Source organism: Schistocerca serialis, chromosome 9, assembly GCF_023864345.2.
Source record: "Schistocerca serialis cubense isolate TAMUIC-IGC-003099 chromosome 9, iqSchSeri2.2, whole genome shotgun sequence".
In the NCBI taxonomy this organism is placed as follows: Eukaryota; Metazoa; Arthropoda; class Insecta; order Orthoptera; family Acrididae; genus Schistocerca; species Schistocerca serialis.
In genome coordinates, this window is record NC_064646.1 from 426,317,005 (window position 1) to 426,344,392 (window position 27,388).

The 27,388-nt window shown below is 39.1% G+C and overlaps 1 protein-coding gene across 2 annotated transcripts in view; it reads left to right on the forward strand.

The window, feature by feature from the left end:
* The window catches only part of LOC126419890 (anoctamin-1-like), a 133,278-nt gene extending 107,734 nt beyond the window's left edge, over positions 1–25,544 (forward strand). For both annotated transcript variants that reach the window (XM_050087153.1, XM_050087154.1), the window contains 2 exons: positions 9,236–9,341; positions 18,981–25,544. In XM_050087153.1, coding sequence (XP_049943110.1) covers positions 9,236–9,341; positions 18,981–19,319 — 445 coding nt within the window. In that variant the 3' untranslated portion in view covers positions 19,320–25,544. The remainder of the gene's footprint in view (positions 1–9,235; positions 9,342–18,980) is intronic.
* The last annotated feature ends 1,844 nt before the right edge of the window (positions 25,545–27,388 follow it).

Consider the following 27,388-nt stretch of genomic DNA (forward strand, 5'->3'; position numbering starts at 1 on the left):
AGTTGCTGCGTCTCTCCATGCTGCTCTATTCTGTGCAAGCCTCTTCATCTCTGAATAACTACTGCAACCTACATCCTTCCGAATCTGCTTATTGTATTCATCTCTTGGTCTCCCTCTATGATTTTTACCCCCCAGACTTCCCTACACTGTCAAATTGGTGATCTCTTGATGCCTCAGAATGTTTCCTACCAACTGATCCCTTCTTCTAGTCAGGTTGTGCCACAAACTTCTCCCAAATTCTGTTCAGTACCTCATCATTAGTTACATGATCTACTTATCTAATCTTCAGCATTCTTCTGTAGCACCACGTTTCAAAAACTTATATTCTCTTCTTGTCTAAACTATTTATTTTCCATGTTTCACTTTCATACATGGCTACACTCCATACAAATACTTTCAGAAAAGACTTCATGGCTCTAAAATCTATACTCGAAGTTAACAAATTTCTTGTCTTTAAAAACGCTTTCCTTGCCATCACCAGTCTACATTTTATATCATCTCCACTTCGACCATCATCAGTTATTTTGCTCCCCAAATAGCAAAACTCATCTACTACTTTGAGTGTCTCATTTCCTAATGTAATTCCCTCAGCAATCACCTGATTCAATTCAACTACATTCCGTTATCCCCAATTTGCTTTTGTTGATGTCCGTCTATATTCTGCTTTCAAGGCACTGCCCATTCCGTTCAATTGCTCTTCCAGGTCCTTTACTGTGTCTGACAAAATTACAATGTCATCGGCAAATCTCAAGATTTTTATTACTTCTTGCTGGACCTTAATTCCTACTCCAAATTTTTCTTTTGTTTCCTTTACTGCTTGCTCAATATACAGATTGAATAACATTGGGAATAGGCTACAACCCTGTCTCAATCCCTTCTCAACCACTGCTTCCCTATCATGCCCCTCGGCTCTTATAACTGTCATCTGGTTTCTGTGCAAATTGTAAACAGCCTTTTGCTCCCTGCATTTTACCTCCACCACCTTCAGAATTTAAAGAGAGTATCCCAGTCAATATTGTCAAAAGCTTTCTCTAAGTCTACAAGTACTATAAACATAGGTTTGCCTTTGCTTAACCTGTCTTCTATGAGAAATTGTAGGATCAGTATTGCCTCACATGTTCCTGCATTTCTCCGGAATCCAGATTGATCTTCCCAGAGGTTGGCTTCTTTCAGTTTTTCCATTCTTCTATAAAGAATTCGTGTTAGTATTTTGCAACTGTGACATATTAATCAGATATTAGTTAAAACCTCTGCTCTGAGAGGCCGTGGTCGATCAGTAAAACTACTTCTTCCTGGCATTTCGTTGCCAACTGCGGGCAACATCTTCCGAGGTCATCAGTTGTTGACGCACCTCTGAAGTTGTTGCCTGTAGTTGGCAATGAAATGTCAGGAAGTAGTAGTTTTACTGATCTACCGTAGCCTCTCAGCCCGAATGTTTTAACTAATGAAGATGCCAGCCGAGGAAACCTACATGTTGTATTAAACAGATAGTCTTGTAATTTTCACACCTGTAAGCACCTGCTTTCTTTTGAATTGAAATGATTACATTCTTCTTCTGAGGGTATTTCGCCTGCCTCATACATCTTGCTTATCAGATGGAGGAGATTTTTCATGGCTGGCTCTCCCAAGGCTATCAGTAGTTGTAACAGAATGTTGTCTACTCCCGGGGCATTGTTTTGACTTAAATCTTTCAGTAGTCTGTCAAATTCCTCATGCAGTATCATATCTCCCATCTTATCTTCATCTACATCCTCTTCCACTTCCATAATATTGCCCGCAAGTACATCTCCCTCACATAGACCTTCTATATACTCCTTCCACCCCTCTGCTTTCCCTTTTTTGCTTAGGACTGGTTTTCTATCTGAGCACCTGATATGCATACAGGTGGTTCTCTTTTCTCCAAAGGTCTCTTAATTTTCCTGTAGGCAGCATCTATCTTTTCCCTAGTGATTTATTATGATTTATAACAAGTGTCCTGTAGTCATTCCTGCTTAGCCATTTTGCACATCCTGTCAATCTTATGTTTTAGACATTACTATTCCTTTTCGCCTGCGTCATTTACTGCATTTTTGTATCTATGTTCCCTCTGAGACTCTCTACATCTCTGTTTCTTTCAGTTTATCCAGGTCCCATCTCCTTAAATTCCTACCTATTTGCAGTTGCCTCAGATTTAATCTACAGTTCATAACCAATAAATTATGGTCAGAGTAGACATATACTCCTGGAATTCTCTTACAATTTAAAATCTGGTCCCTAGATCTCTGTCTTATCATTATACAATCAATCTGAAACCTTCCAGTGTCTCCAGGTCTTGTTCCATGATTCTTAAAGGAAGTGTTAGCTATGATTAAATTATGCTCTGTGGCAAAATTCTACCAGGCAGCTTCATCTTTCATTCCTTTCCCCCAGTCCATATTCATCTACTACTTTTCCTTCTCTTCCATTTCCTACTATCAATTTCCAATCCCCCATGAATATTAAATTTTCATCTCACTTAACTATCTGAATAATTTCTTTTATCTCATCATACCTTTCATCAATGTTTTTTACATCTGCAGAGCTAGTTGGCATATTAACTTGTACTGCTTGGGTAAGTATAGGCTTCATGTCTATCTTGGCTACAAAATGTGTTCACTATGCTGTTCATAGTTGCTTATCTTCTCCTGCATTACCCCTATTTGATTTTGTATTTATAACCCTGTATTCACGTAACCAGAAATCCTGTTCCTCCTGCCACTGAACTTCACTAATTCCCACTATATCTAGCTTTAATCTATCCAGTTCCCTTTTTAAATTTTCAGACCTACCTGCCTGATTAAGGGATCTGATGTTCCACACTCCAATCCATAGAATGCCAGTTTTCCATTTCTCCTGATAATGACATCCTCCTGAGTAGTTCCCACACAGAGATCCGAATGGGAGACTATTTTACCTGAAGAATATTTTACCCGGGAGGATCCCATCATCATTTAACCATAAAGTATAGCTGCATGCACCTGTGAAAAATTACGGCAGTAGTTTCCCCTTGCTTTCAGACATTTGCGGTACAAGGCCATTTTGATTTATGTTAAAAGGCCAGATCAGTCAGTCATCCAAGACTGTTGCCCCTGCAGCTACTGAAAAGGCTGCATCTCCTCTGCAGGAACCACATGTGTGTGTGGCCTCTCAACAGGTACTCCTCCATTGTGATTGCATGTATGGTACAATTATCTGTATCGCTGAGGCACGCAAGCCTCCCCACTAATGGCAAGGTCAATGGTACAGAGGAGGGCTGTACTCAGCTGCAATCCACCATTGTTACTGAGAGTGTTGTCTGATTTTTTTGATCTCTGTTGCTTTGTTTATTATGCTGTTCTAAAAGCCATTGCTCCATTTAGTAATAGAAGTATTATCAAAAGTAATTTGGTGTCTATTGTCCACTGCATGTTCTGCTACAGCTGATTTTTCGGGATAACACAGGCAGAAACACCTTTCATGTTTTATGTGGCGCTGTTCTATAGTGTGAACAGTCTGACCAACATAAGACTGCCCACACCCACATGATATGTTGTGTATTCCATGTGTTCTGAGGTCTACATTGTCTTTCACAGGCTTCATTAGTTGCCAGATATTTGCTGGGGACACAAAGACTCTGTCGATTTTTATGTCTCTTCAGGAGCTGGCTAATCTTCTTTGTTATTGAATCACAAAGTGGTAAAAATACTATCTTCTTTGTATCCCTTCCGAAGGCCTTCTGCTTTCATGGCTTGGATGAAACTGCTTGTAAAATGTGTTTGTTTGTTGTAACAATTTTCTTTGAAAACTTTGCATTAGTGGCTCAATTCCCTCAATAGGTTTTCAGCACCTGAGACGGTTTCAGCTTGATGGTCCAAGATACTCAAAACAGACTGTTTGTTTTCTGTGTAGTGGTAGCTGATGGTGTGCAGATACTAATCTGTGTGGATGGGCATGTGGTAAATGTTGTAACCATGACACCCATTGGGTCTGCAGTCGATGACGTCATCCAGGAATGGCAAGGAAGCATCCTTCCCTTCCATCATGAATTTTATGTGGTCGTGGGTGTTGTTGATGTGTTCCAGGAACTCTTCCAGCTTTTCATTTCCATGAGGCCATATGACGAAGATATTGTCAACATAGTGATAAAAACAACTAGGCTTTACAGGAGCCATGTCCATGGTGGTGTCCTTGAAATGCCCGATAAGGAGGTTGGCTACAGCTGGAGCTAATGGGCTCTCCGTCGCAATACCACTCATCTGGTAGAAATATCTCCACCATGTAAAAAATATAATGTCATCAGGTTATGTTTAAATAAATTCATGATTGTGTCATCAAAGAGTCTGACCAGCAAGTCTACCGAGTCTGTGATGGGCACACATGTGAATAGGGAAACCACATCAAAACTAACCATAGTATCTTTTTCACCAAAGCATAGACGTTTAATTTGATTGATGACATCTGCTGTATTCCTGATATGATGTGCACAGTGTCCAATGTGTGACACGAGGAGGGTGGCCAAATGCTTTGCAAGTCTATTGGATAGAAATCTGATGGTGTTCAATACAGGCCTTCAAAGTGTATCCGTCTTATGTACCTTTGGCATACTGTAGAACGCGGGTGGTCTGGGTGCCTGAGGGAGGAGGTTCTTAATAACAATCTCTTCCAGCAATGACTGACTGAGGAGCTCCGAAGTCTTCCTCACTATTGTGGATGTTGGGTCCTATGGCAGTTTCAGGTATGTCAGTCACTGTCCTCACTATTGAACAGTGCCGAATAAAACACAAGTGTTTCCACCTACACTATCCCGAAAAATCAGCTATAGTGGGACATGCACAAGAAAATGGACACTGAATTGCATTTGATAAGACTTCTATTATTGAAAGAACCAACAGCTTCTGGGTTAGTGTAATAAACGAAGCAACAGAGGTCAAAACATCTAACAACATCCTCTGTAAAGATGGTTAATTGCAACTGAATTGGGCTTGGGATCTTGTGATTCCGGAGTTGAAGCAGACATCATGGCCATGCCACCAAAACATTACCATATAACGTGCGACACTGAGCACCAGTGACATAACTGATGACCTTGCGGTTAGATAAGCACAGTTTGATTGATTGATCTGGTCTTGTAACATCATCCAAAGCGGACTTGCCGTACTGGTAACATGAACATCTGAAAGCAAGGGGAAACTACAGCTGTAATTTTTCATGGGAGCATGCAACTCTATTTTATGGCTCTTCTTGAGTAAAATAGTCCCCCATTCGGATCTCCAGGCAGGGACTACTTAGGAGGATGTCATTATCAGGATAAACAGAACTGGCAATCTATCAGTTGGAGTGTGGAATGTTAGATCCCTTAATTGGGCAAGTAGCTTAGAAAATTTAGAAAGTGAACTGGATAGGTTAAAGTTAGATATAGTGGTGATTAGTGAAGTTTGGTAACAGGAGGAACAGGACTTCTGGTCAAGTGAATACAGGGTTATAAGCACAAAATCAAATAGGGGCAATGAACAAGTAGGTTTAACAATTAATAATATAAAAAAGGAATGTGGACAAAGCTACTATGAACAGCATAGTGAGTGCATTATTGTAGACAGACATGAAGCACACACCCACCACAGTAGTACAAGTTTATTTGCCAACTAGCTTCTCTCATGAAGAGGAGTTTGAAGAAATGTATGAAGAGGTAAAAGAAATTATTCAGATAGTTAATGGTTAGAAGAAATGTATGATGAAATAAAAGAAATTATTCAGATAGTGAAGGGAGACGAAAATTAATAGTCATGGGTGACTGAATTCGTCAGTAGGGAAAGGGAGAGAAGGAAATGTAGTAGGTGAATATGGATTGGGGGTAAGAAACGAAAGAGGAAGCCGTCTGGTTGAATTTTGCACAGAGAACAACTTAGCCATAGCTAACACTTGGTTCAAGAATCATAAAAGAAGATTGTATACATGGAAGAAGCCTGGAGATACTGACAGGTTTCAGATAGATTATATAATGGTAAGGCAGAGATTTAGGAACCAGGTTTTAAATTGTAAGACATTTCCAGGGGCAGATGTGGACTCTGACCACAATCTATTGGTTATGAACTGTAGATTAAAACTGAAGAAACTGCAAAAAGGTGGGAATTTAAGGGGATGGGACCTGGATAAACTGACTAAACCAGAGGTTTTACAGAGTTTCAGGGAGCGCATAAGGGAACAATTGACAAGAATGGGGGGAAAAAATACAGCATAAGAAGAATGGGTAGCTTTGAGGGATGAAGTAGTGAAGGCAGCAGAGGATCAAGTAGGTAAAAAGAATAGGGCTAGTAGAAATCCTTGGGTAACAGAAGAAATATTGAATTTAATTGATGAAAGGAGAAAATACAAAAATGCAGTAAATGAAGCAGGCAAAAAGGAATACAAACGTCTCAAAAATGAGATCAACAGGAAGTGCAAAATGGCTAAGCAGGGATGGCTAGAGGACAAATGTAAGGATGTAGAGGCTTATCTCACTAGGGATAAGATAGATACTGCCTACAGGAAAATTAGAGAGACCTTTGGAGAAAAGAGAACCACTTGTATGAATATCAAGAGCTCAGATGGAAACCCAGTTCTAAGCAAAGAAGGGAAAGCAGAAAGGTGGAAGGAGTATATAGAGGGTCTATACAAGGGCGATGTACTTGTGGACAATATTATGGAAATGGAAGAGGATGTAGATCAAGATGAAATAGGAGATACGATACTGCGTGAAGAGTTTGACAGAGCACTGAAACAAGGCCGCGGGAGTAGACAACATTCCATTAGAACTACTGACGGCCTTGGAGGGAGCCAGCCCTGACTAAACTCTACCATCTGGTGAGCAAGATGTATGAGACAGGCGAAATACCCTCAGACTTCAAGAAGAATATAATAATTCCAATCCCAAAGAAAGCAGGTGTTGACAGATGTGAAAATTACCGAACTATCAGTTTAATAAGTCACAGATGCAAAATACTAACGCGAATTCTTTACAGACAAATGGAAAAACTGGTAGAAGCCAACCTCGGGGAAGATCAGTTTGGATTCCGTAGAAATGTTGGAACACGTGAGGCAATACTGACCCTAGAGACAGCAAAGGACTTGGAAGAGCAGTTGAACGGAATGGACAGTGTCTTGAAAGGAGGATATAAGATGAAAATCAACAAAAGCAAAATGAGGATCAGGGAATGTAGTCGAATTAAGTCGGGTGATGCTGAGGGAATTAGATTAGGAAATGAGACACTTAAAGTAGTAAAGGTGTTTTGCTATTTGGGGAGCAAAATAACTGATGATGGTCGAAGTAGAGAGGATATAAAATGTAGACTGGCAATGGCAAGGAAAGCGTTTCTGAAGAAGAGAAATTTGTTAACATCAAGTATTGATTTAAGTGTCAGGAAGTTGTTTCTGAAAGTATTTGTATGGAGTGTAGCCATGTATGGAAGTGAAACATGGACGATAAATAGTTTGGACAAGAAGAGAATAGAAGCTTTCGAAATGTGGTGCTACAGAAGAATGCTGAAGATTAGATGGGTAGATCACATAACTAATGAGGAAGAATTGAATAGGATTGGGGAGAAGAGAAGTTTGTGGTACAACTTGACTAGAAGAAGGGATCAGTTGGTAGGACATGTTCTGAGGCATCAAGGGATCACCAGTTTAGTATTGGAGGGCAGTGTGAAGGGTAAAAATCATAGAGGGAGACCAAGAGATGAATACACTAAACAAATTCAGAAGGATGTGGGTTGCAGTAGGTACTGGGAGATGAAGGATCTTGCACAGGATAGAGTAGCTTGGAGAGCTGCATCAAACCAGTTTCACGACTGAAGACCACAACAACAACAACAACAGTTAATGGAGTCATTCAGCCACTTGACAGTGGTAAAGGAGATCTTTGCCAAAAGCTCATTGGCAGTTTTAACCCCTTGACACAGCTTGAAACCTGAGAATATTGTATCAGTAAAGAATATTTGTCAGAAAAATGAGTTTGTTCAGCATACTCAGATCCTCCTCGTATGAGTAGCACCAAGTTCTGCATATTGTTGTTACATCTCTTTGTGTGACAGTGAGTTATGATACCTGCAAGAATAAACAAGCCACAACTGCATTTTTGGACTGATACTTTTAATAAACATTGATGGGCCAAAACTTTATGACTCCTGCTTAATATTGTATTGATTCACCTTTGGAACAAAATATAGCAGCATTTCTGCATGGTAAGGGTTAAACAAGTCCTTGATAGGTTTTGAGAGGTATATTGCACCAGGTGCCTACACACAGGTTGTGTAATTCCTTTATGTTATGGTCATTTGTAGAGGTGGAGTTGATGTCATATAGTGCTCCAGGTGTGTTCAGTTTGGTTCAGCTCAGGTGAATTTGGCGGGCAAAATATCAATGTGAGTTCACTATCAGCTTACAGACCTCTGTAGCACCATTCTGGCTGTACAATACGGTGAGTTATCTCACTGGAAGATGCCATCACCACCAGGGATGAGACGAAACTGGGAGCAGAAAAGGAGAGAGAGAGAGAGAGAGAGAGAGAGAGAGAGAGAGAGAGAGAGAGAGAGAGAGAGAGAAGCGGAGACAGAAGGGGTGGAAACTGTTTGGGAGAGGGTGTGGAGACAGTAGGTTACTGTAGATTGAGAACGGAATGATTTCTGCAGCTGAGAAGATGTTATAAGGACAACACTCATCTGTGCAGTTCAGTAAAGCTGGTGGTGGAGAGGAGGATCCAGATGGCCTGGGTTCTGAAGCAGCCATTGAAATTGAACATGTTATGTTTTGTCTTGCAGCCATCTAGACACTGCACACTCCATCATCCAGCATTCACTTCTGTCCCTTCATCCATAACCTGCCCCCCTCTGGATTGCTGCTTCTGTCTGACACAGTTGCATTCTGTCTGGAGCAGCCAGAGATGGCGGTCATGCGTGCATGAGTTGTGCTTGCTTGTGTGAATATATATATATGTGTGTGTGTGTGTGTGTGTGTGTGTGTGTGTGTGTGTGTGTGTGTGTGTGTGTTTCCTTTCTGTTCTGAAGAAGGCTTCGGCCAAAAGCTGAATTGTGACAGTCTCTTTGTTGTGCCTGTCAGTATGTAGTCTTTACTATGAGTCACAATCTGTCCTCCTCATAATATTCTTGATATTCCAACAGGGGTATTGTAATGCATAGATTTTAGTGTTTAGGTTTCATTTGTCCTGATATTATTGTTATTATATATCATGGTTTTTGAATTTCAGGTATCCTGATTTCCGTGAGCCTCCTTGGTCACCCAACAAGTATGAAAAAACAGCAATGTTCTGGCATGTCCTAGCTGCCCGACTTGCTTTTGTTGTTGTGTTTGAGGTTAGTTTAGCCATAAATCTTATGTTATTAACACAGGAATAGTCACGAGGAAAGCATACCGTATTTACTCGAATCTAAGCCGCACTTTTTTTTCCGGTTTTTGTAATCCAAAAAGCCGCCTGCAGCTTAGAATCGAGTGCAAAGCAAGCGGAAGTTCTGAAAAATGTTGGTAGGTGCCGCCACAACCAACTTCTGCCATCGAATATATGTAGCGACACAGGCATGCTTTGTAGGCACAAAGATAAATACTGGTGCCAGAACCTCTGCGTTAGTAAATATATTTAAAAAAAAAAGGTGGAAGACGAGTTTTTTTTCTCCGCCCCGAGTTTCGACCACTGCATTTTTATATATTATCCAACGAAGTAAATACAAATTCCGTATTGTTCATCTTCGAATGTAGCAGAATTTCAATGTACTACGAAGACTGGGATGTTTGTCAATATGGCCAACTCTACTTTCTGAATTTTTTCCTACCTGTGAGAAGAGATGGTTGCTAATAGGAACCTGATGAAATGTGAATCACATGCAGTATTCTCTTCACCATGAGAATAATACGAATATCAACATTTTGCCATGTATTCTTTCGTGTTTGCTGCTATCTCATTTAAATCCTGTTTGCCTAATAAACTACGAAACTAGAGTGAGACAACAGCAAACGCGGAAGAATATACGTATTGTGTCATGTTTATATTCGTATTATGCTTATGCCTAATAGTGATACAGTCAGAAATGAAGCACGGCAACTGACTAGATTTTTAATTCTAAGATGACTCTAATTTCTGTACAGAATTTGATGTACTAAAGAAGCGGCCGCAAATATGTTCAAACAGAGAAACATTTTCGCCTAATTCTTGTTCAGAACATGTTCTATCATACGCAGTATATTATTTGGTTCTTGTTGATCATTATCAAAGAAAGCAGCAGTGTAAGTAACAACAAATAGCAGTCTCGTGCCATTGTTTCGCTAATGAGACGATTCCTCTCTTTGTTTTTTTTTAATTGTAAGCGGCGGTAGCGCGCTCAAAAGCAAGCCATGCCGCGAGCGGCGACAGGCCGTAAACACGCAGTATCAGAATGCGACAAACAATGCATGACACAGTACAGTAATGCATTTTTTGCTTAGAGTGACGTAAACACCTATAACAAACAAAACGGCTCGTATCAGATCAAAGCAAAATAAGCAATCGATTCAAACCAGACGAAGCACGTGAAAAAGGAAAGGTACCTGTATAAATACGGATGGAGCGCCTGACGCATAGCAATGGCTACCTGGTAAAGCTTAACTGCTAAGCTTACGACTCGAACCAAACTACTGTAGCTGTATCGTCATTCATTTGACCTAAATTGTGTCTCATATTACAATGGACCAACTTTGTTTCGATTTGGAGGTGCGGCCTAAAACTTTTCTCTCCCCTTGAATTTCGAGTCTCAAATTTCAGGTGCGGCCTAGATTCGAGTAAATACGGTACGCTTTGAGGGGATGGAAGTATTAGTAATTCTGAACAAAAAACTTCCTGTGGACATATGCCGTATTCCGACTGGTTTCTGAGACAGAACACAGTAATTTACATTGTTATTTATTCTCTGTATTATTCAAACATTGGTATTGTTCGTGATCTGTAGTGTAGAGGAAGATGAGGCGAACAGTTTGATACGGCACACACGTGATCTGTCAAGTCGATAAACTACCTTTAATTGGTCAAGAACAACAACCTAAGCTACAGCGCACAAGCTTCATGCAGGATTTTCAATATGTTTGTGCTCTCTCACACAAACTATTAACCCTGGAGAAAAAAGGAGTAGGACCTTTTTTGTGGGAAACTTAATATAGTTTAATTTTGAATTGAGACATGCTTTCAATGGAGCTTTTGGATTTTGAGTTATTCAAGAAATACATACAAAATTCAACATCTCTTGCTTTTAACACATTCCAGTTGGGCCACAGTGACTTCTGCTGTCCCTAGAAGTAGTAAATATTTATTGTGTGGCTTCTGCTTATAACATGAAGGAGAAAACCAGATTACCACCTGTTTCAGGAACACTGTTATCAGTTTCAAAACAGTTGTTGCTAATTTTGGAACTAGATTCTTCATGTAGCCCCAGAATTTCTTCATCCTGCAAACTGTCCCCAATTTTATGACAAACTTTTGTAATCAAGACAACTATGGAAGCACACAGTAACAACAAATGTGTGGAAACTGATCACACCTATAATATGTGCTTCAAGTCACATAGCATCATCTGAAAGCAGGAACATCCTTGTAGCGGCTCTCCGAACTAGTAAAAGAGTGAACAACTGATTTCCAACTGTCACTGCTTGGAAGTATTGCATTGTGAAGGAACAATTGGGAAAGACACACTCGGAGATCCTTTGAACGCTTATTGTGTAGGAAAATCACAGCACACCCATAATTTTTATGGGCAACAACTGGAGTGTGTTGATCAGTGTTCATGCAAATGATTACCTGCTTTGGTAGATAATGTATTGTAAGGGTTCCATCTGTTATATGGTTTACTTTTTAAATTATTTGGTTGAGATATAAATAAAAATAAGTCTATTATAGGATAAACCTGAACTCCACCAACAAAAATTTAAGTAGGTAGTTCAGGGCTGGGACTGTTTTTTGAGTATTTTGGTATATGGGACCTGTGATCTCCTGAGGCTCTTTATAGCATAATAATGTAGTTATGATTTACTCAATTTGTTACCCCAAATACCTTTAAAACAGTGAGAAAGCATGTGATATGCAGTCACCAAAATCTACAACATAGAACATAGTTTCTTTTGGGTGCCTAATATACAGGTGCAAAAGTACTGTGATAAGGTTGCTTTCCCTGCGGAAACAGTGGAACATAAAAATGTTGTGCCGTTCTTCCATTGCATTCAGTAAACCCATATGTGAGGTGTATAGACCTACCCATACTGCTTTGTATCACTGATGACATACAACTAACATTGCCGAAAAAAGAAACCTGAGAAAGAATCGAGTAGTATTTCGGGGTTAAGAGTAAAGTGAGCATTACTGTTTTCAACAGCAAGTGAATAGAACAGCTTTGTTTCAAAACATGATGCGTAATTCATATTGTCAATGTCAGCACGGTTTTGCCTGTCTTTTCAGTGCAATATGATATGAAGGTAAAGGGGTGGTAAGGTATCAAACAAAATGTAATTACTCTGTAATAAGCCACCAGAGACCAGGGGTTCCTTATACCAAAATACTCAGAAACTATCCATGAACAACCTCAAAATTTTTTTCGGTGGAGCTCAGTTTTACTTTGTGTATGTTAAGTGACTGTATTGTACACTACTAGCCATTAAAATTGCCACACCACGAAGATGACGTGCTACAGACGCGAAATTTAACCAACAGGAAGAAGATGCTGAGATATGCAAATGATTAGCTTTTCAGAGCATTCACGCAAGGTTGACGCTGGTGGCGACACCTACGTGCTGACATGAGTAAAGTTTCCAACTGATATCTCATACACAAACAGCAGTTGACCAGCGTTGCTTGGTGAAACGTTGATGTGATGTGTCGTGTAAGGAGGAGAAATGCGTACCATCCTGTAAGACTTTCATAAAGGTCGGATTGTAGCCTATCGCGATTGGGGTTTATCGTATCGCAACATTGCTGCTCGCGTTGGTCGAGATCCAATGACTGTTAGCAGAATACGGAATTGGTGGGTTCGGGAGGGTAATACGGAACGCCGTGCTAGATCTCAATGACCTCGTATCACTAGCAGTCGGGCTAACAGGCATCTTATCCGCATGGCTGTAACGGATCGTGCAGGCATGTCTCGATCCCTGAGTCAACAGATGGGGAAGTTTGCAAGACGACAACAATCTGCATGAACAGTTCAATGACGTTTGCAGCAGCATGGACTATCAGCTCGGAAATCATGGCTCCAGTTACCCTTGACGCTGCATAACAGACAGGAGCGCCTGTGATGGTGTACTCAACGGCGAACCTGGATTCACGAATGGCAAAACGTCATTTTTTTTTTTTTCGGACAAATCCAGGTGCTGTTTACAGCATCATGATGGTCACATCCGTGTTTCGCGACATCACGGTGAACACACATTGGAAGCATGTATTCGTCATCGCCATACTGGCATATCACCCGACGTGATGTTATGGGGTGCCATTGGTTACAGGTCTCGGTCACCTCTTGTTTGCATTGACGGCACTTTGAACAGTGGACGTTACATTTCAGATGTGTTGTGACTCGTGGCTCTACCCTTCATTCGATCCCTGCGAAACCCTACATTTCAGCAGGATAATGCACGACCGCATGTTGCAGGTCCTGTACGGGCCTTTCTGGATACAGAAAATGTTCGACTGCTGCCCTGGCCAGCACATTATCCAGATCTCTCACCAATTAAAAAGTCTGGTCAATGGTGGCTGAGCAACTGGCTCGTCACAATACGGCAGTCACTGCTCTTGCTGAACTGTGGTATTGTGTTGAAGCTGCATGGGCAGCTGTACCTGTACACGCCATCCAAGCTCTGTTTGACTCAATGCCCAGTTGTATGAAGGTTGTTATTACGGCCAGAGGTGGTTGTTCTGGGTACTGATTTCTCAGGATCTATGCACCCAAACTGCGTGAAAATTTAATCACATGTCAGTTCTAGTATAATATATTTGTACATTGAATACCCGTTTATCATCTGCATTTCTTCTTGGTGTAGCAATTTTAATGGCCAGTAGTGTATCTTAATGGGCTCATAATTTCCCTGTTATTGTTTCTTTTGTTAGTGAATTGTGTTTATTTGCAGTTGACACCTGAAAGAGTTCCTTGTATTTCCTCTCTTTATACATATTCCCAACTTGTGTGTAACTTTAAGCTACACACATTTAGGATTTTAAAATATTACACAGCATGTAGACAGTCACTTTCAGGTGGTGGAGTTTTAGTGTGTTCCTATTACTGGTTTGAAGAAGAAACTCTTATTAATCATCCAGCCCAAGGAAAATATATATATATATATATATAAAATGGAAGGAAACATTCCACGTGGGAAAAATTATATATAAAAACAAAGATGGGTGACTTACCGAACAAAAGCGCTGGCAGGTCGATAGACACACAAACAAACACAAACATACACACAAAATTCAAGCTTTCGCAACAAACTGTTGCCTCATCAGGAAAGAGGGAAGGAGAGGGGAAGACGAAAGGAAGTGGGTTTTAAAGGAGAGGGTAAGGAGTCATTCCAATCCCGGGAGCGGAAAGACGTACCTTAGGGGGAAAAAAGGACAGGTATACACTCGCACACACGCACATATCCATCCACACATACAGACACAAGCAGACATATTTCTGCTTGTGTCTGTATGTGTGGATGGATATGTGCGTGTGTGCGAGTGTATACCTGTCCTTTTTTCCCCCTAAGGTAAGTCCTTCCGCTCCCGGGATTGGAATGACTCCTTACCCTCTCCTTTAAAACCCACTTCCTTTCGTCTTCCCCTCTCCTTCCCTCTTTCCTGATGAGGCAACAGTTTGTTGCGAAAGCTTGAATTTTGTGTGTATGTTTGTGTTTGTTTGTGTGTCTATCGACCTGCCAGCGCATCTTTGTTTTTTATATATATATATATATATATATATAATGGAAGGAAACATTCCACGTGGGAAAAATTATATATAAAAACAAAGATGAGGTGACTTACCGAACAAAAGCGCTGGCAGGTCGATAGACACACAAACATACACACAAAATTTTTTTTTGTGTGTCTATCGACCCGCCAGCGCTTTTGTTCGGTAAGTCACCTCATCTTTGTTTATATATATATATATATATAAACAAAGATGATGTGACTTACTAAATGAAAGTGCTGGCAGGTCGACAGACACACAAACAAACACAAACATACACACAAAATTCAAGCTTTCGCAACAAGCTGTTGCCTCATCAGGAAAGAGGGAAGGAGAGGGAAAGACGAAAGGATGTGGGTTTTAAGGGAGAGGGTAAGGAGTCATTCCAACCCGGGAGCGGAAAGACTTACCTTAGGGGGAAAAAAGGACGGGTTGGGTGAACTAGAAAGTAACTGGAGATCTGATATGAAAAAAGGCGAAAAAGTGTTGGTTAAGTTGATCCTGTGGTGAACTTGGGTTGGTAGACAGCGATGTGCATGAAGGTTAGGTGGTTGTGTTGCCGCTAAAACACGTTAAAGGACGGAGAAATTCGGGAAAATTTCGAAAAAACGTGTAAATGTATTAAAAGGAGTGGTGTTGGGGTGAAAGATTACGAAAATGGGGCTAACAAATGTGAATAATGACGTTAAAACCTGTGGGGAGCGGCTAAAAATGATCAGTGATGTGCGAAAAACGGAAGTGGAAATAAAGTAAAAGTTATTAGAACTAGCCGAAATGGTTGTTTAATACATGAAAGCAGCTGTTATTGAACTAGAAACGGTGGATTTTATAGCAGCGGTAGTGTTGAAAGCGGAAAATAAAAATTTTTGGTTATGGTTTGGAAGTGGGTTACGTATTATTGAGTATATATAGGCGGGATAAAAATTGTATTATGGTATAAAGGGGAAGGTGAATACAAAGTGAGACTACTGGTAAAAACAGAAAGAGAAAATAAAGAGAAAATAAGTCGACAGCAAAGATTTCGAAATGCAACAGCGACAATAACAAACGTAATTGTTGGGTTCAAATTAATGATATGGTTATAATAGAGGGAAACATTCCATGTAGGAAATATATATCTAAAAACAAAGATGATGTGACTTACCAAATGAAAGTGCTGGCAGGTCGACAGACACACAAACATACACACAAAATTCAAGCTTTCGCAACAAACTGTTGCCTCATCAGGAAAGAGGGAAGGAGAGGGAAAGACGAAAGGATGTGGGTTTTAAGGGAGAGGGTAAGGAGTCATTCCAATCCCGGGAGCAGAAAGATTTACCTTAGGGGGAAAAAACTGTCTCACTCCCTTCCCAACAACTGCTTCCCTTTCATGCCCCTCAACTCTTATAACTGCTGTCTGGTTTCTGTACAAATTGCAAACAGTCTTTTGCTCCCTGTATTTGACCCTTGCCACCTTCAGAATTTGAAAGAGAGTATTCCAGTCAACAATGTGTTCTAACATTTCTACAGAATCCAAACTGATCTTCCCCGATGTCGGCTTCTACTAGTTTTTCCATTTGTCTGTAAAGAATTCGTGTTAGTATTTACCAGCTGTGGCTTATTAAACTGGTAGTTCGGTAATTTTCACATCTGTCAACACCTGCTTTCTTTGGGATTGGAATTACTATATTTTTCTTGACGTCTGAGGGTATTTTGCCTGTCTCATATATCTTGCTCACCAGATGGTAGAGTTTTGTCAGGGCTGGCTCTCCCGAAGCTGTCAGTAGTTCTAATGAAATGTTGTGTACTCCCGGGGCCTTGTTTCGACTTAGGTCTTTCAGAGCTCTGTTAAACTCTTCGCACAGTATCATATCTCCCAATTCATCTTCATCTGTGTCCCCTTTCATTTCCATAATATTGTCCTCAAATACAAATAGACCCTCTATATACTCCTTCCACCTTTCTGCTTTCCCTTCTTTGCTTAGAACTGGGTTTCCATCTGAGCTCTTGATATTCATACAAATGGTCATTTACTGTATCTTTATATTTTCTCCTTTCATCAATAGATGGTAGCTAATGAAATCACTTCACAAATTACGTGAGCGGTGTATGTACTATATTTTCAGTACTTTTGTATTTTCTTGCATGATGCTAAAAGGTTATTCTGACTTGAAGGATGACATCACTGCCAGGATTGTACTGGGTGATCAAAAAGTCAGTATAAATTTGAAAACTGAATAAATCACGGAATAATGTAGATAGAGAGGTACAAATTGACACACATGCTTGGAATGACATGGGGTTTTATTAGAACCAAAAAAATACAAAAGTTAAAAAAATGTCTGACAGTTGGCACTTCAGCTGATCAGAATAGCAATAATTAGCATAACAAAGTAAGACAAAGCAAAGATGATGATCTTTACAGGAAATGCTCAATATTTCCACCATCATTCCTCAACAATAGCTGTAGTCGAGGGATAATGTTCTGAACAGCGCTCTAAAGCGTGTCCGGAGTTATGGTGAGGCATTGGCATCAGATGTTGTCTTTCAGCATCCCTAGCGATGTCGGTCGATCACGATACACTTGCGACTTCAGGTAACCCCAAAGCCAATAATCGCACGGACTGAGGTCTTGGGTACCTGGGAGGCCAAGCATGACGAAAGTGGTGGCTGAGCACACGATCATCACCAAACGGCGCGCGCAAGAGATCTTTCACACGTCTAGCAGTATGGGGTGGAGCGCCATCCTGCATACACATCGTATGTTCCAGCAGGTGTTTATCAGCCCTTTTTTTTTTTTTCTTAACTAATAAAACCCCATGTCATTCCAAGCATGTGTGTCAATTTTTACCTCTATCTACATTATTCCGTGGTTTATTAAGTTTTCAAATTTATTCTGACTTTTTGATCACCCGGTATATTTGCTAAAAATAGTGTTTATTTGCGTCAGCTACAGCTGCTGAGCCATTTTTAAGTGAAGCCTCTACAACTAATTACATTGAACAGCAACTGGTTTTATAGAATTGAATGTGGAATTTCTTCATACAAATACTGTCAATGAATCAAATGTTTCCTGAAATTTGTGTCATTGTGGTGACCATAATGACAGGAAAACCCATCTTTTTCAGCAATTTGTTATTACTGCAAAAGTACAAATGTGTATCTTCTGTAGCTACAGTAAAGTGAGCAGTTTCACATTACAGTGCACCTGTGAACAGTGCAAAGTGAGAAGCTGTTGTGTAAGCCATGCTTTGCCCCCTCCCCAAGATGCTGCCACATAACGAACACTTCTGGGAGACCTGCCATGTATGCTTGGATATGAAATAAATCCCATCTGCAAAAAGCAAAAACAAAACTGAGTAGGTGAATGAATATGCAGGCAAATGGAAAAATCAAACAGTGGAAAATCAAAGATGATATAATGACTATATTATGAAAAGGATAGACTGCCATTCACCACATACAGCATATGTTGAGTCACAGACAGGCACAATTAAGATTGCTATACATGTGACCTTACAGCCAAAAGGCCTTCTTATAAAGTAGAAAACACACACACACATTCTTGCACTCTCTCTCTCTCTCTCTCTCTCTCTCTCTCTCTCTCATGTGCGCCCACGCGCGCATATGCATACACGCACGCACGCACACACACACACACACACACACACACACACACACACACACACACAGACTGTGTCTGGCCACTGAACCCATGTTTGATAGTTTTGCTTGTGTGACTGTGTGTGTGTTGTGCCTGTCTGCATCTCAGCGTCTCCTCCAAAATAGTAAACGCAACAGCATTCATTATTCTTACAAAATTCCCAAACCACACTATGGTAGGATAAGTCATTTAAATGCACTGTTCGTATATTTTATAGTCCATATATTATGTACATATGAGAAAAACAAAAAGTTTCTTTATGTACTGAATATGCAGCAGTGTATGCTTGTGATGACAACAACTTTAGGTATAATTTAGTAACATTATAAAATCACTGATTGCTGTTATCCCATAAGACATTATGTCTATTTTTGCAAAACTTTAGGTATTTTTATTTACAGAATGTGGTAGCCCTTGTGATGATACTTGTCCGATGGGGAATACCTGATATGCCAGGTGATTTGCGTGACCAGATCCGCCGTGAGACATACATAACTAATGAGATCATCATAAGACAAGAGGCGATGAGGGCACGGGGTGACATACCAGAAGAGGGTGACTTGTTGTTGGGAGGAGGAACAGAAAATGATGATGATTCTGATGATGGGGACGGGCCAGCAACTGTTTTTTGGCACAAGATGACAGGTTCTGAATTGGACTTAGCAGGAGTTGGTTTGCCTACAGAGAACAGTATTGGAATCGGACGGGGAACGTCGCAGTCGGGGCCTGTTGCTGTTTGAAGCCAGCTCCTGTGCACACACACTGCCTTTTTCGCATTGCTACTTATTAAAGAATATAATATATTCACATAATGAAACTTTTGAAAGGTAATGTAACCGAATTGTGGTAAATAAACCACTCAGTGAGTACAGTGACCAAAAAAGAGAATATATTTCATTTGTAAAGTTGTTAAAAGTTATAATGTATTGAAGGTGTTTTATGTGTTTTGATGTCTAAATTTGTATGTATTCCTGCCATAATATTTACTCCAAGTACAGAAGGTATTACAACATATTGCCCATATTTTAAATTTAAGTGTTTTTTGTAATAAATATCATCAACAATATTGTGATGAGAAGCTGCTATGCAGAAACAATTCCATTCATATTTAATGTACAATATTTTATTAATGAGTTCATGCAATATTTTCAATCTCTGCATGAAATTTCAATTGCATTGGAAGGCTGTGACAGGTTGTGCAATATAGATGGAAAACTATTTTATCTCTTAACAGTTAAATATCCAGCTTTGTGTAGGATTGTTGTGCTAGTATTTTAAAAATAATGACACATTGTTTGGAACACTAGTGACAAATCACAAAGTGATATTAGTTCCTACTACACTAAGTGTAGTCAATTTTAACTCTTTGAATTTCTTAATAGTCTAACATAATACCAAGTATATTGTAATGTTAAAGCTTTACAGATGTTTTGACATTATTGGTGTTACATATCATACTTCATTTTGTATATTAGACTTGATCATATCAAGCAAAGGAAATTAAGCAGTTATGGCATGTTGTCAAGAATATTTTGTGCTTCCATGTCAATTATTGGTTGGTCAGAGCTTTTAATAGTATCATTTTGTATCACCAAGTACAGAAAAAAATACAGCACAGCCATAGGGGAAGTCCCATGGGTTGTATGTGCCACTGCCTTAGTTTTTGACATTGTGGCATACAAAATTGTATTACAGTATTACATCTCAGAACAGATTTGCACTTCTTTATCTGTTCAGTCATTGTTTGGCACACAATACATGCTATCAAAACAACTAAAAGAGATGTACCACACAAAACTGGTATGAAAAGAAATGGAATAAGAGGAAATTGCATTAGCTAGCACTGTTTGCACTGTTGCCCTTCTGTGCTATCAGCATAATCTATTATTGTGTGACACATTCTCTATGAGGTGCTTGACTGTTGTCCTCAAGGCTATTGCATTGTACTGTGTTTATGTGTGAGTTGCCCTAAGTGCTGTTCTGTGCCACGTGCTTCATGCATCATCTGATGCCATCAGGTTCCTGTCAGCATTCAGCATAGACTGATTCAGTTTTAGAAGAATATTCTTTGAAAAGAGCACTGTTTGTGTGGCCATTACCACAATAAAAATGAGTATGTTACCTGTTTTTGTTCATCCGCCTTCTGTTCTTCCACTTAAACCTGTGTGTCATGATTGCCATTTCAGGAGATCTTGCCATACTATAATCCAAATGCTATTACTCACATGTACATGGACAAACACAGTTGTGTGTGTGTGTGTGTGTGTGTGTGTGTGTGTGTGTGTGTGTGTGTGTGAGAGAGAGAGAGAGTGCGTGTCCTCAGAAACCAATATGAAAACCAGAAATATTGTAATACATCTTGATTGAGATTGACACAATTCTAGTTGTCTACTGTAGGGACTCTTAATTTCTGCATGCACCACAATTCTAAGCATGTGGGAAAAGAATAGATTTCCTTGCCATGAATCAGGAGAAATCTACATACTTTGGAAACATAGTATTTCTGTCAACCTTTACCACCAAGAAACTGTTAAACTGCTGTTCTCGAATGCTGTTTTTATTGTGTGTTTCATAACTGTGCACAATAATACATGGTTCCCTGGTTCCTTGTCCGTTATAGGTGCTGGCTACACTACCTCTTTTTCAGTGCATGAAACATTATGTGCTTAGTTCAAAAGACAAAAAACAGAACCAATTTCAGGTCCCACTCGTCTGTAGCAGCACTACATGAGTGAACAAGAGCTATCCTCCTCCTCCTCCTCCTCCTCAGCTTCCTCGCTTCTGTAATTCTGTCCCCATTACACTCTTATCCCGAGCTAGACAACACAGCAGTAAGGCAGTGGACTTGCTTTCAGGAAAGCAGTTGAAATCCCCATCCAGATTTTTCTTTGTATCCCCAAAATCAGATACGGCAAAAGCCAGTATAGTCCCTTTGAAGACAACAGGTCCAGTTCCCTTCCCAGTCTGAGCTGTTGTGTCATTTCAAATGCGTTCGGCATTAATCCATGATCTTCCTTCCTTTTGCACCTCTTAGAACCAAGAATTCATTTACACCTCTCACAGAAGCCACAACACTGATGTTGTCCCATTACTTCAATTAATTACATTATTTTTCAAAATTACAGAGAACTGACCTCAGATAAGCATATACAAAATGTAACCAAGTGACATTTTAAAAATGAGCCCCTAAAGTACAAGTGGTGTAACTAACATTATCTTTGCGTTGAGATATTTAATGTTTTATTAGAATCGTTATACAAAAGTCAGCTAAGTATAATTTCGTGGTTTTTTTTTTTTTTTTACCTTAAATGTCCTCATTAAGCTTAATGTTAACTTAAATTTAAATTTTTTGAAAATTCATTAAGTTTTTGTGTGTTTACAGGTGTGTAACTGTAGTTACACCACTTGTGTCGTAGCCAGGAGGAGGATATTATTGATAACAAAAACATTCATGACAGTAAAATATACTGTATTGATAAGTTTAATACCCTCGGTTAACATTATTTTGTACTCAATGTAACTGCTTGCATATGAGTTAGGTAGTGGGCCACTTCTTGTAGTAGTTGTGATGAACTGGGGGATTGTACGATAAAAGGTCTATCATGACAACAAAAACAATCAATTATTGACAAAACTGGTGTTATTGACAAAATTATTTAAATGGATAGATAAAAAATCCACTCACCAAGCAGTGGCAGAACATACACGTAGAAGACGGTTGTAATTGGCAAGCTTTCGGAGCCAGTGGCTCCTCCTTCGGGCAGAAGGGCTGAAGAGCAAGGAAGAGCGATGAAGGGAAAGAACTGGAGAGGTCTAGGAAAAGGGGTAGATTTTGGGAAAGTCACTCAGAACCGTGAGTCAGCAGAGACTTACCGTAAAGGATGAGAAGGAAAGACTGACTGTTGGGGACTGCCATTGGCTCCGAAAGCTTGCCAATTACAACTGTATTTTATGTGTGTGTTCTGCCACTGCCTGGTGCAAAGGTCTATCATGTTATTTTTTTATTTTCCTTTGTGACAGGGAGTGGATCTCTGTAAAGCTTGTCTTGATCGATATTATGAACGTTGACAGGTTACCCATTTTTCAATGTTAGTGTAAAGTTTAACTTATAAAACAGCACGTCTTCTGAAACTGTGTCCTTAAAAAGAAACATGAATGGTTCACTCCTTTGGTACCGAATCCATTGCGTGGTTAACCACGACACAAGGTATCCCTCACTGTTGTTCCTATTTAGTAGGTTTTCAGTAGACAAAAAGTCATTGTTGGGCATAACAGCAACACGAATTATATATGCCTATAAATGACCTGTTACCAATCATTAGTAGTGAAAATCTATTACGTCCTGCTGAAATTTTCTAAAGTGAAGTTTATGGTCCTGCTTAAGCCTTCTCTTTTCTTCTTAATCTGTTGTTTATTTGAGTTTATTGACGAAAACACCATGCTTTCACAAGTGTCATAGTGCAGAGGATGGAAGTGGAAATTGAACTCATTGTTGAAAGTTCTACGATAAATGTGCTCTTCCACAGGTTGATTTCCTTGGCTTACAATATGGGTCTTTGAACACATTGTATAGCAGTCATATCTTTAAATCTTCTGATAAATACTTTCTGTTTGGGTTATGGCTTCTTGTGTACTGTGATTGATAACAGGGAAATGATGAAATTTGTTCCCTTACTAGTACCATTTTTTCGTCAGGGGTTTTGTTTGCAGGAATTTTCTTGCCTCATTTGTCATCACCTGGGGACTCTCCAGTATTCACTTTCTTAAGGGCTCACGTTATTCTCCTATCAGTTTTTACATACAATTTCATTTTTGCCATCAACAATCAGATACATGTACTAGTAGTACTGTTTCCTTTTTGGCATTAGTTGTTGATTGACAACATTGTGGTGATTCTTCTTTGGCAAGGCCACATATCAATGTGTTTTGAGCAGAATAAGTTTCATTTTTCCAAGAAGACTCATAAACACTTGATCATTCTTGCTCTGAAATTCTATTTAAACATGACGTTTTTTTTTTTTTTTTTTTTACACAGCATCAGTTGGGATTTCTAAATTCTTTTCCAGCAACAGTTCTTGCTTTTCTTGTAGTGTAAGTTTTCCCTACATTACATTTTCTTTGTCTTTCCTCATGTTTCCACTCACTTTTCTTTCTTTTTCAACTTCTCTTTGGCTGGCCCTCTACAACTGCTTCTGCTTCAACGCCAACACTTTGTTCGAATTTCTCATCTTCTGAAACAAAGAAATTACCATAGGTGAATCCTGTAAAATTACAGAAAAGTTGTATCGGTCATTATAATTTTCATAAAGGTACAGACAGTAGGGCTACGTGTTTTATTGAACATTTTTGTTTCCTTTTATTTACTGTTATGGTCTCATAGATACCCAGATTTACAACCTCTGCTACACACAGTAGGCTTAAATGCTGACAAGACTAGTGGTGTAACCCCATTTTTAGATTATCTGCGCATTTAATTTTTAATAATGTGACATGTTTTGGCTCTTAAAATATACTTAATATACAAATCTTTAATGTAATGAAAGCTTGTAAGCACATTGAGCTTTAAATAATTAAGAGTAATGTATAAAAAATAAAAGAAATGAACAACTCTTACCTGCAATATAGGACAGACTAAGTTTGATGATAAATACTAATCTTTGGATCCATTATCTGCCAAATTACTTGGCTCACCAATATTCTCTTCATCAATGGAGTCCATGGTAAACTATACTGGACTTAAAGTAATAAAGTTCTGTAGTTTGAACAAAAAAATGTACTCTGTGTATCAACACAACTGGATTACAGTTGCACATCTAGTAGTGTAACTCCCAGTTGCACCACTTGTGTTGTCTGCTAACAGATGGAGTCACTGACTGCAAAAACGTCTGCTGCTACCTATGCAGTAGCTGGTGCTTTACAACTTAGTTTGTGCACCATCGTAAATTATTGTATATATACTATCCAGAGCGTACAGTTTGCAGTGCTGCTCTGCAGACAGTTGTCACCTTATATACTACACCATTTCTGCAATTAACAGAACTATTTTTTTCTGAACAAGATCCTATTACTAGCTGAGAGAGGAGAGAGCACGGAGGGGGGGATATACACAACTTGTGCTTTAAGGTGCTCAAATGTAAAGCACTGCAGGTGAAATGCTTAACATTTTTTGCCAGTAAAACTATGACTAAAGGAGATGTGAGAGAGAAACATAAGCAGTCATGTTCTGGAAACTTTTCATGATTGGGCACTGAACCAATGTTTCAGACTATGGATATTTTGGTTTGTGCACTTCTAAGTAACCTTTGCTTCCCCACAGTATATTATTCCATTTGGCAGACTTAAAAGACAAATTCTCTTGAGGCAAACATTCAACACATCTTCATCAAAAGTTATCTTCTTACAAATTTCCTAGTAGTAAGATTCACGCCCTCAGATTCCGTAATAAGGTGCTAAAGCATGGTGATGAAAAACAGAGCTAGGCACAGAAGCTGCATTTCTTCTCAGTGCGCAGTGCATTGGTATAGTGGTGCTTTTAAATATGCTGTGTGTAGACATCTTCATCATACGAAGATAAATTGCACTAGAATTGTAGGTTTCATGGCTGTGCAAATAGCATTTGTTATAATGCTTCTCAAACACAAAGATCAGTGCCAGTGTCAATATGAACATACAATATGTAGAGGGAATGAAATGACACAATTTTTTTTACTATATACGTGTGTGTGTGTGTGTGTGTGTGTGTGTGTGTGTGTGTGTGTGTGTATGTGTATGTGTGTGTGTGTGTGTGTGTGCGTGTGCGCGTGTGTTCATCTCTTTATTTGTAAAATTCTGTACTTAATGACTATTTTAGTAATCAAATGAAAAGTAAATTTTCTGAGAAATGGATGTGTGAGCAAGAGTTGTAGCAAAACAAAGAGTAAAAACTATGGACTGATAAAGCAATAAAATATTGGAAGAATATTAAACCATTGTTTTTTTAATGTAATTGATATGCATTTTCATTCCTTTGTGCTGCTTTCCTGTTCCATGAAAATGAAGTTGACGTGTATTGTGTTCTGTAAAATCAGCCTGTTTTCCTTTTGATATATACGTAAAATGACAAAAAAGAAATTGTTGTAACCAAATATTTTAGAAGAAATCAGCTACTTAAAGAGTGAAGACAACTGCCCAGTGCATAGTGGTGCACTATCCACTTGAGAGAAGTTTGGCACATAAACAAAAATATAAACACTGTAGCTCTGCTTATGTATTTGCATTCCTCTTCAAACTGTATACTGTTTCAGCTCATGTCTCTTAGATTTTGTGTGCACTGCGTGTGCACATGCACATTTATATTCTTCACATTGAAAGTTAATGGCATGGGTTTGACAATAATCAATCATGCATCAATGATGTTTTTTCACCTCTGCCCATACTACCGCAGTCCTGTGTCGTCCAACTTCAGCAATGTAAAGAATAACAAATAACATCATCCATAAAATAAAGAACTACCCATTCTTGGATGCTATCTCAATGTTAAAAGAAAGCCAATTGGCATGTATCATTGATAGCCAGTTCATCTTGAACTCACTTTGTGTGAGTTCATCTTGAACTCACTTTGTGTGGAGAAAAATAACCTTGCTGAGAGGCAGTAGTACATTGAAAATAAGTTTCCTATAAAAAAGGCATACAGTTGTAGTCTGCCCAACAAGTTGAATTTCCTCCATGTGGGTCCTGATCCATTTATGTTCCAAAGCAATATGGTAGTAGGTGTTTTTTTGTTCCATAATTTGGGATCCTCCAAACAACTGGCAATTATCTGATGAGAGGTTCTGTTAGGATATAATAGTCTACGATTTTGTAGGGTGGTCTAAGTAGTGCATTATCACGGTAGTTCCAACAAATGGGCTGTATCTCACCCAGATAGTGATTTCGTTGCTCCACAGATATCAGCACCATTGCCAACAAGAGAAGCTGTTATAATGTTGACAACAGAGTGAAGCAAAAAGATGCACTTCTGTTTCTGGTCCTACTCTGTGTGCGTTGTAGTGTTGCAGGAACTTCCCTTTTTATTTGTTTTGTCATCAACTGTTTTACACTCTAAATTACATCTTACATCATCTCTTCACTCCCTCCCTCCCTCCCTCCCCCCCCCCCCCCTCCTCTCTCTCTCTCTCTAAAATGTGGGATTTTTCTCAAACCTCTTCTCCAATACTTCAGTTCTCCTGGCATCATTCTTCATAGGAATCTGTGTCCACTAGCACACAATAAAAATTTTAAAAGTCATAACATAATAGAATGTTGGGAGAATATGCTTGCATGCCTTATCCTAAATCATCTTATTTCACTACATCATATTGCTTGAAATCTTTCAGTTTTTTGGAATATTTCCCTGTCATCCATAGACTTTACTTCACACTCCAAAAACATACCAAATAATGTCCTCTATGCATTTGAGATTTACTTCCAGAAATTAGAGGAACTCTTTGACATGTTTAGACTACCTTTTTCAGTTGGAACTGAATGACATTTAGCCCTATTAGATATTTTCCTAAAAAGAGAGAGATGGTCCGCAAAAAGCACATTGCTAAATTCTTTTGTAAAAAATGTTTTGTTTGAAGTACTAGAGCCCACTAAGTAATACTGTACATTGACAATGTGGTTGAAGCAAGAGCAAGAAGTTGTCAATTAAAATTGGTGTTTTCTGTGTAATACACAATTAAAAGTCAGAGTTCACAGCAAAAACTTCACACAAAATATACTAAACTGTTAAAAACTACAGATGTTTTGACATTGTTGTTGTTCCATACCATACTTAATTTTGTCAGAA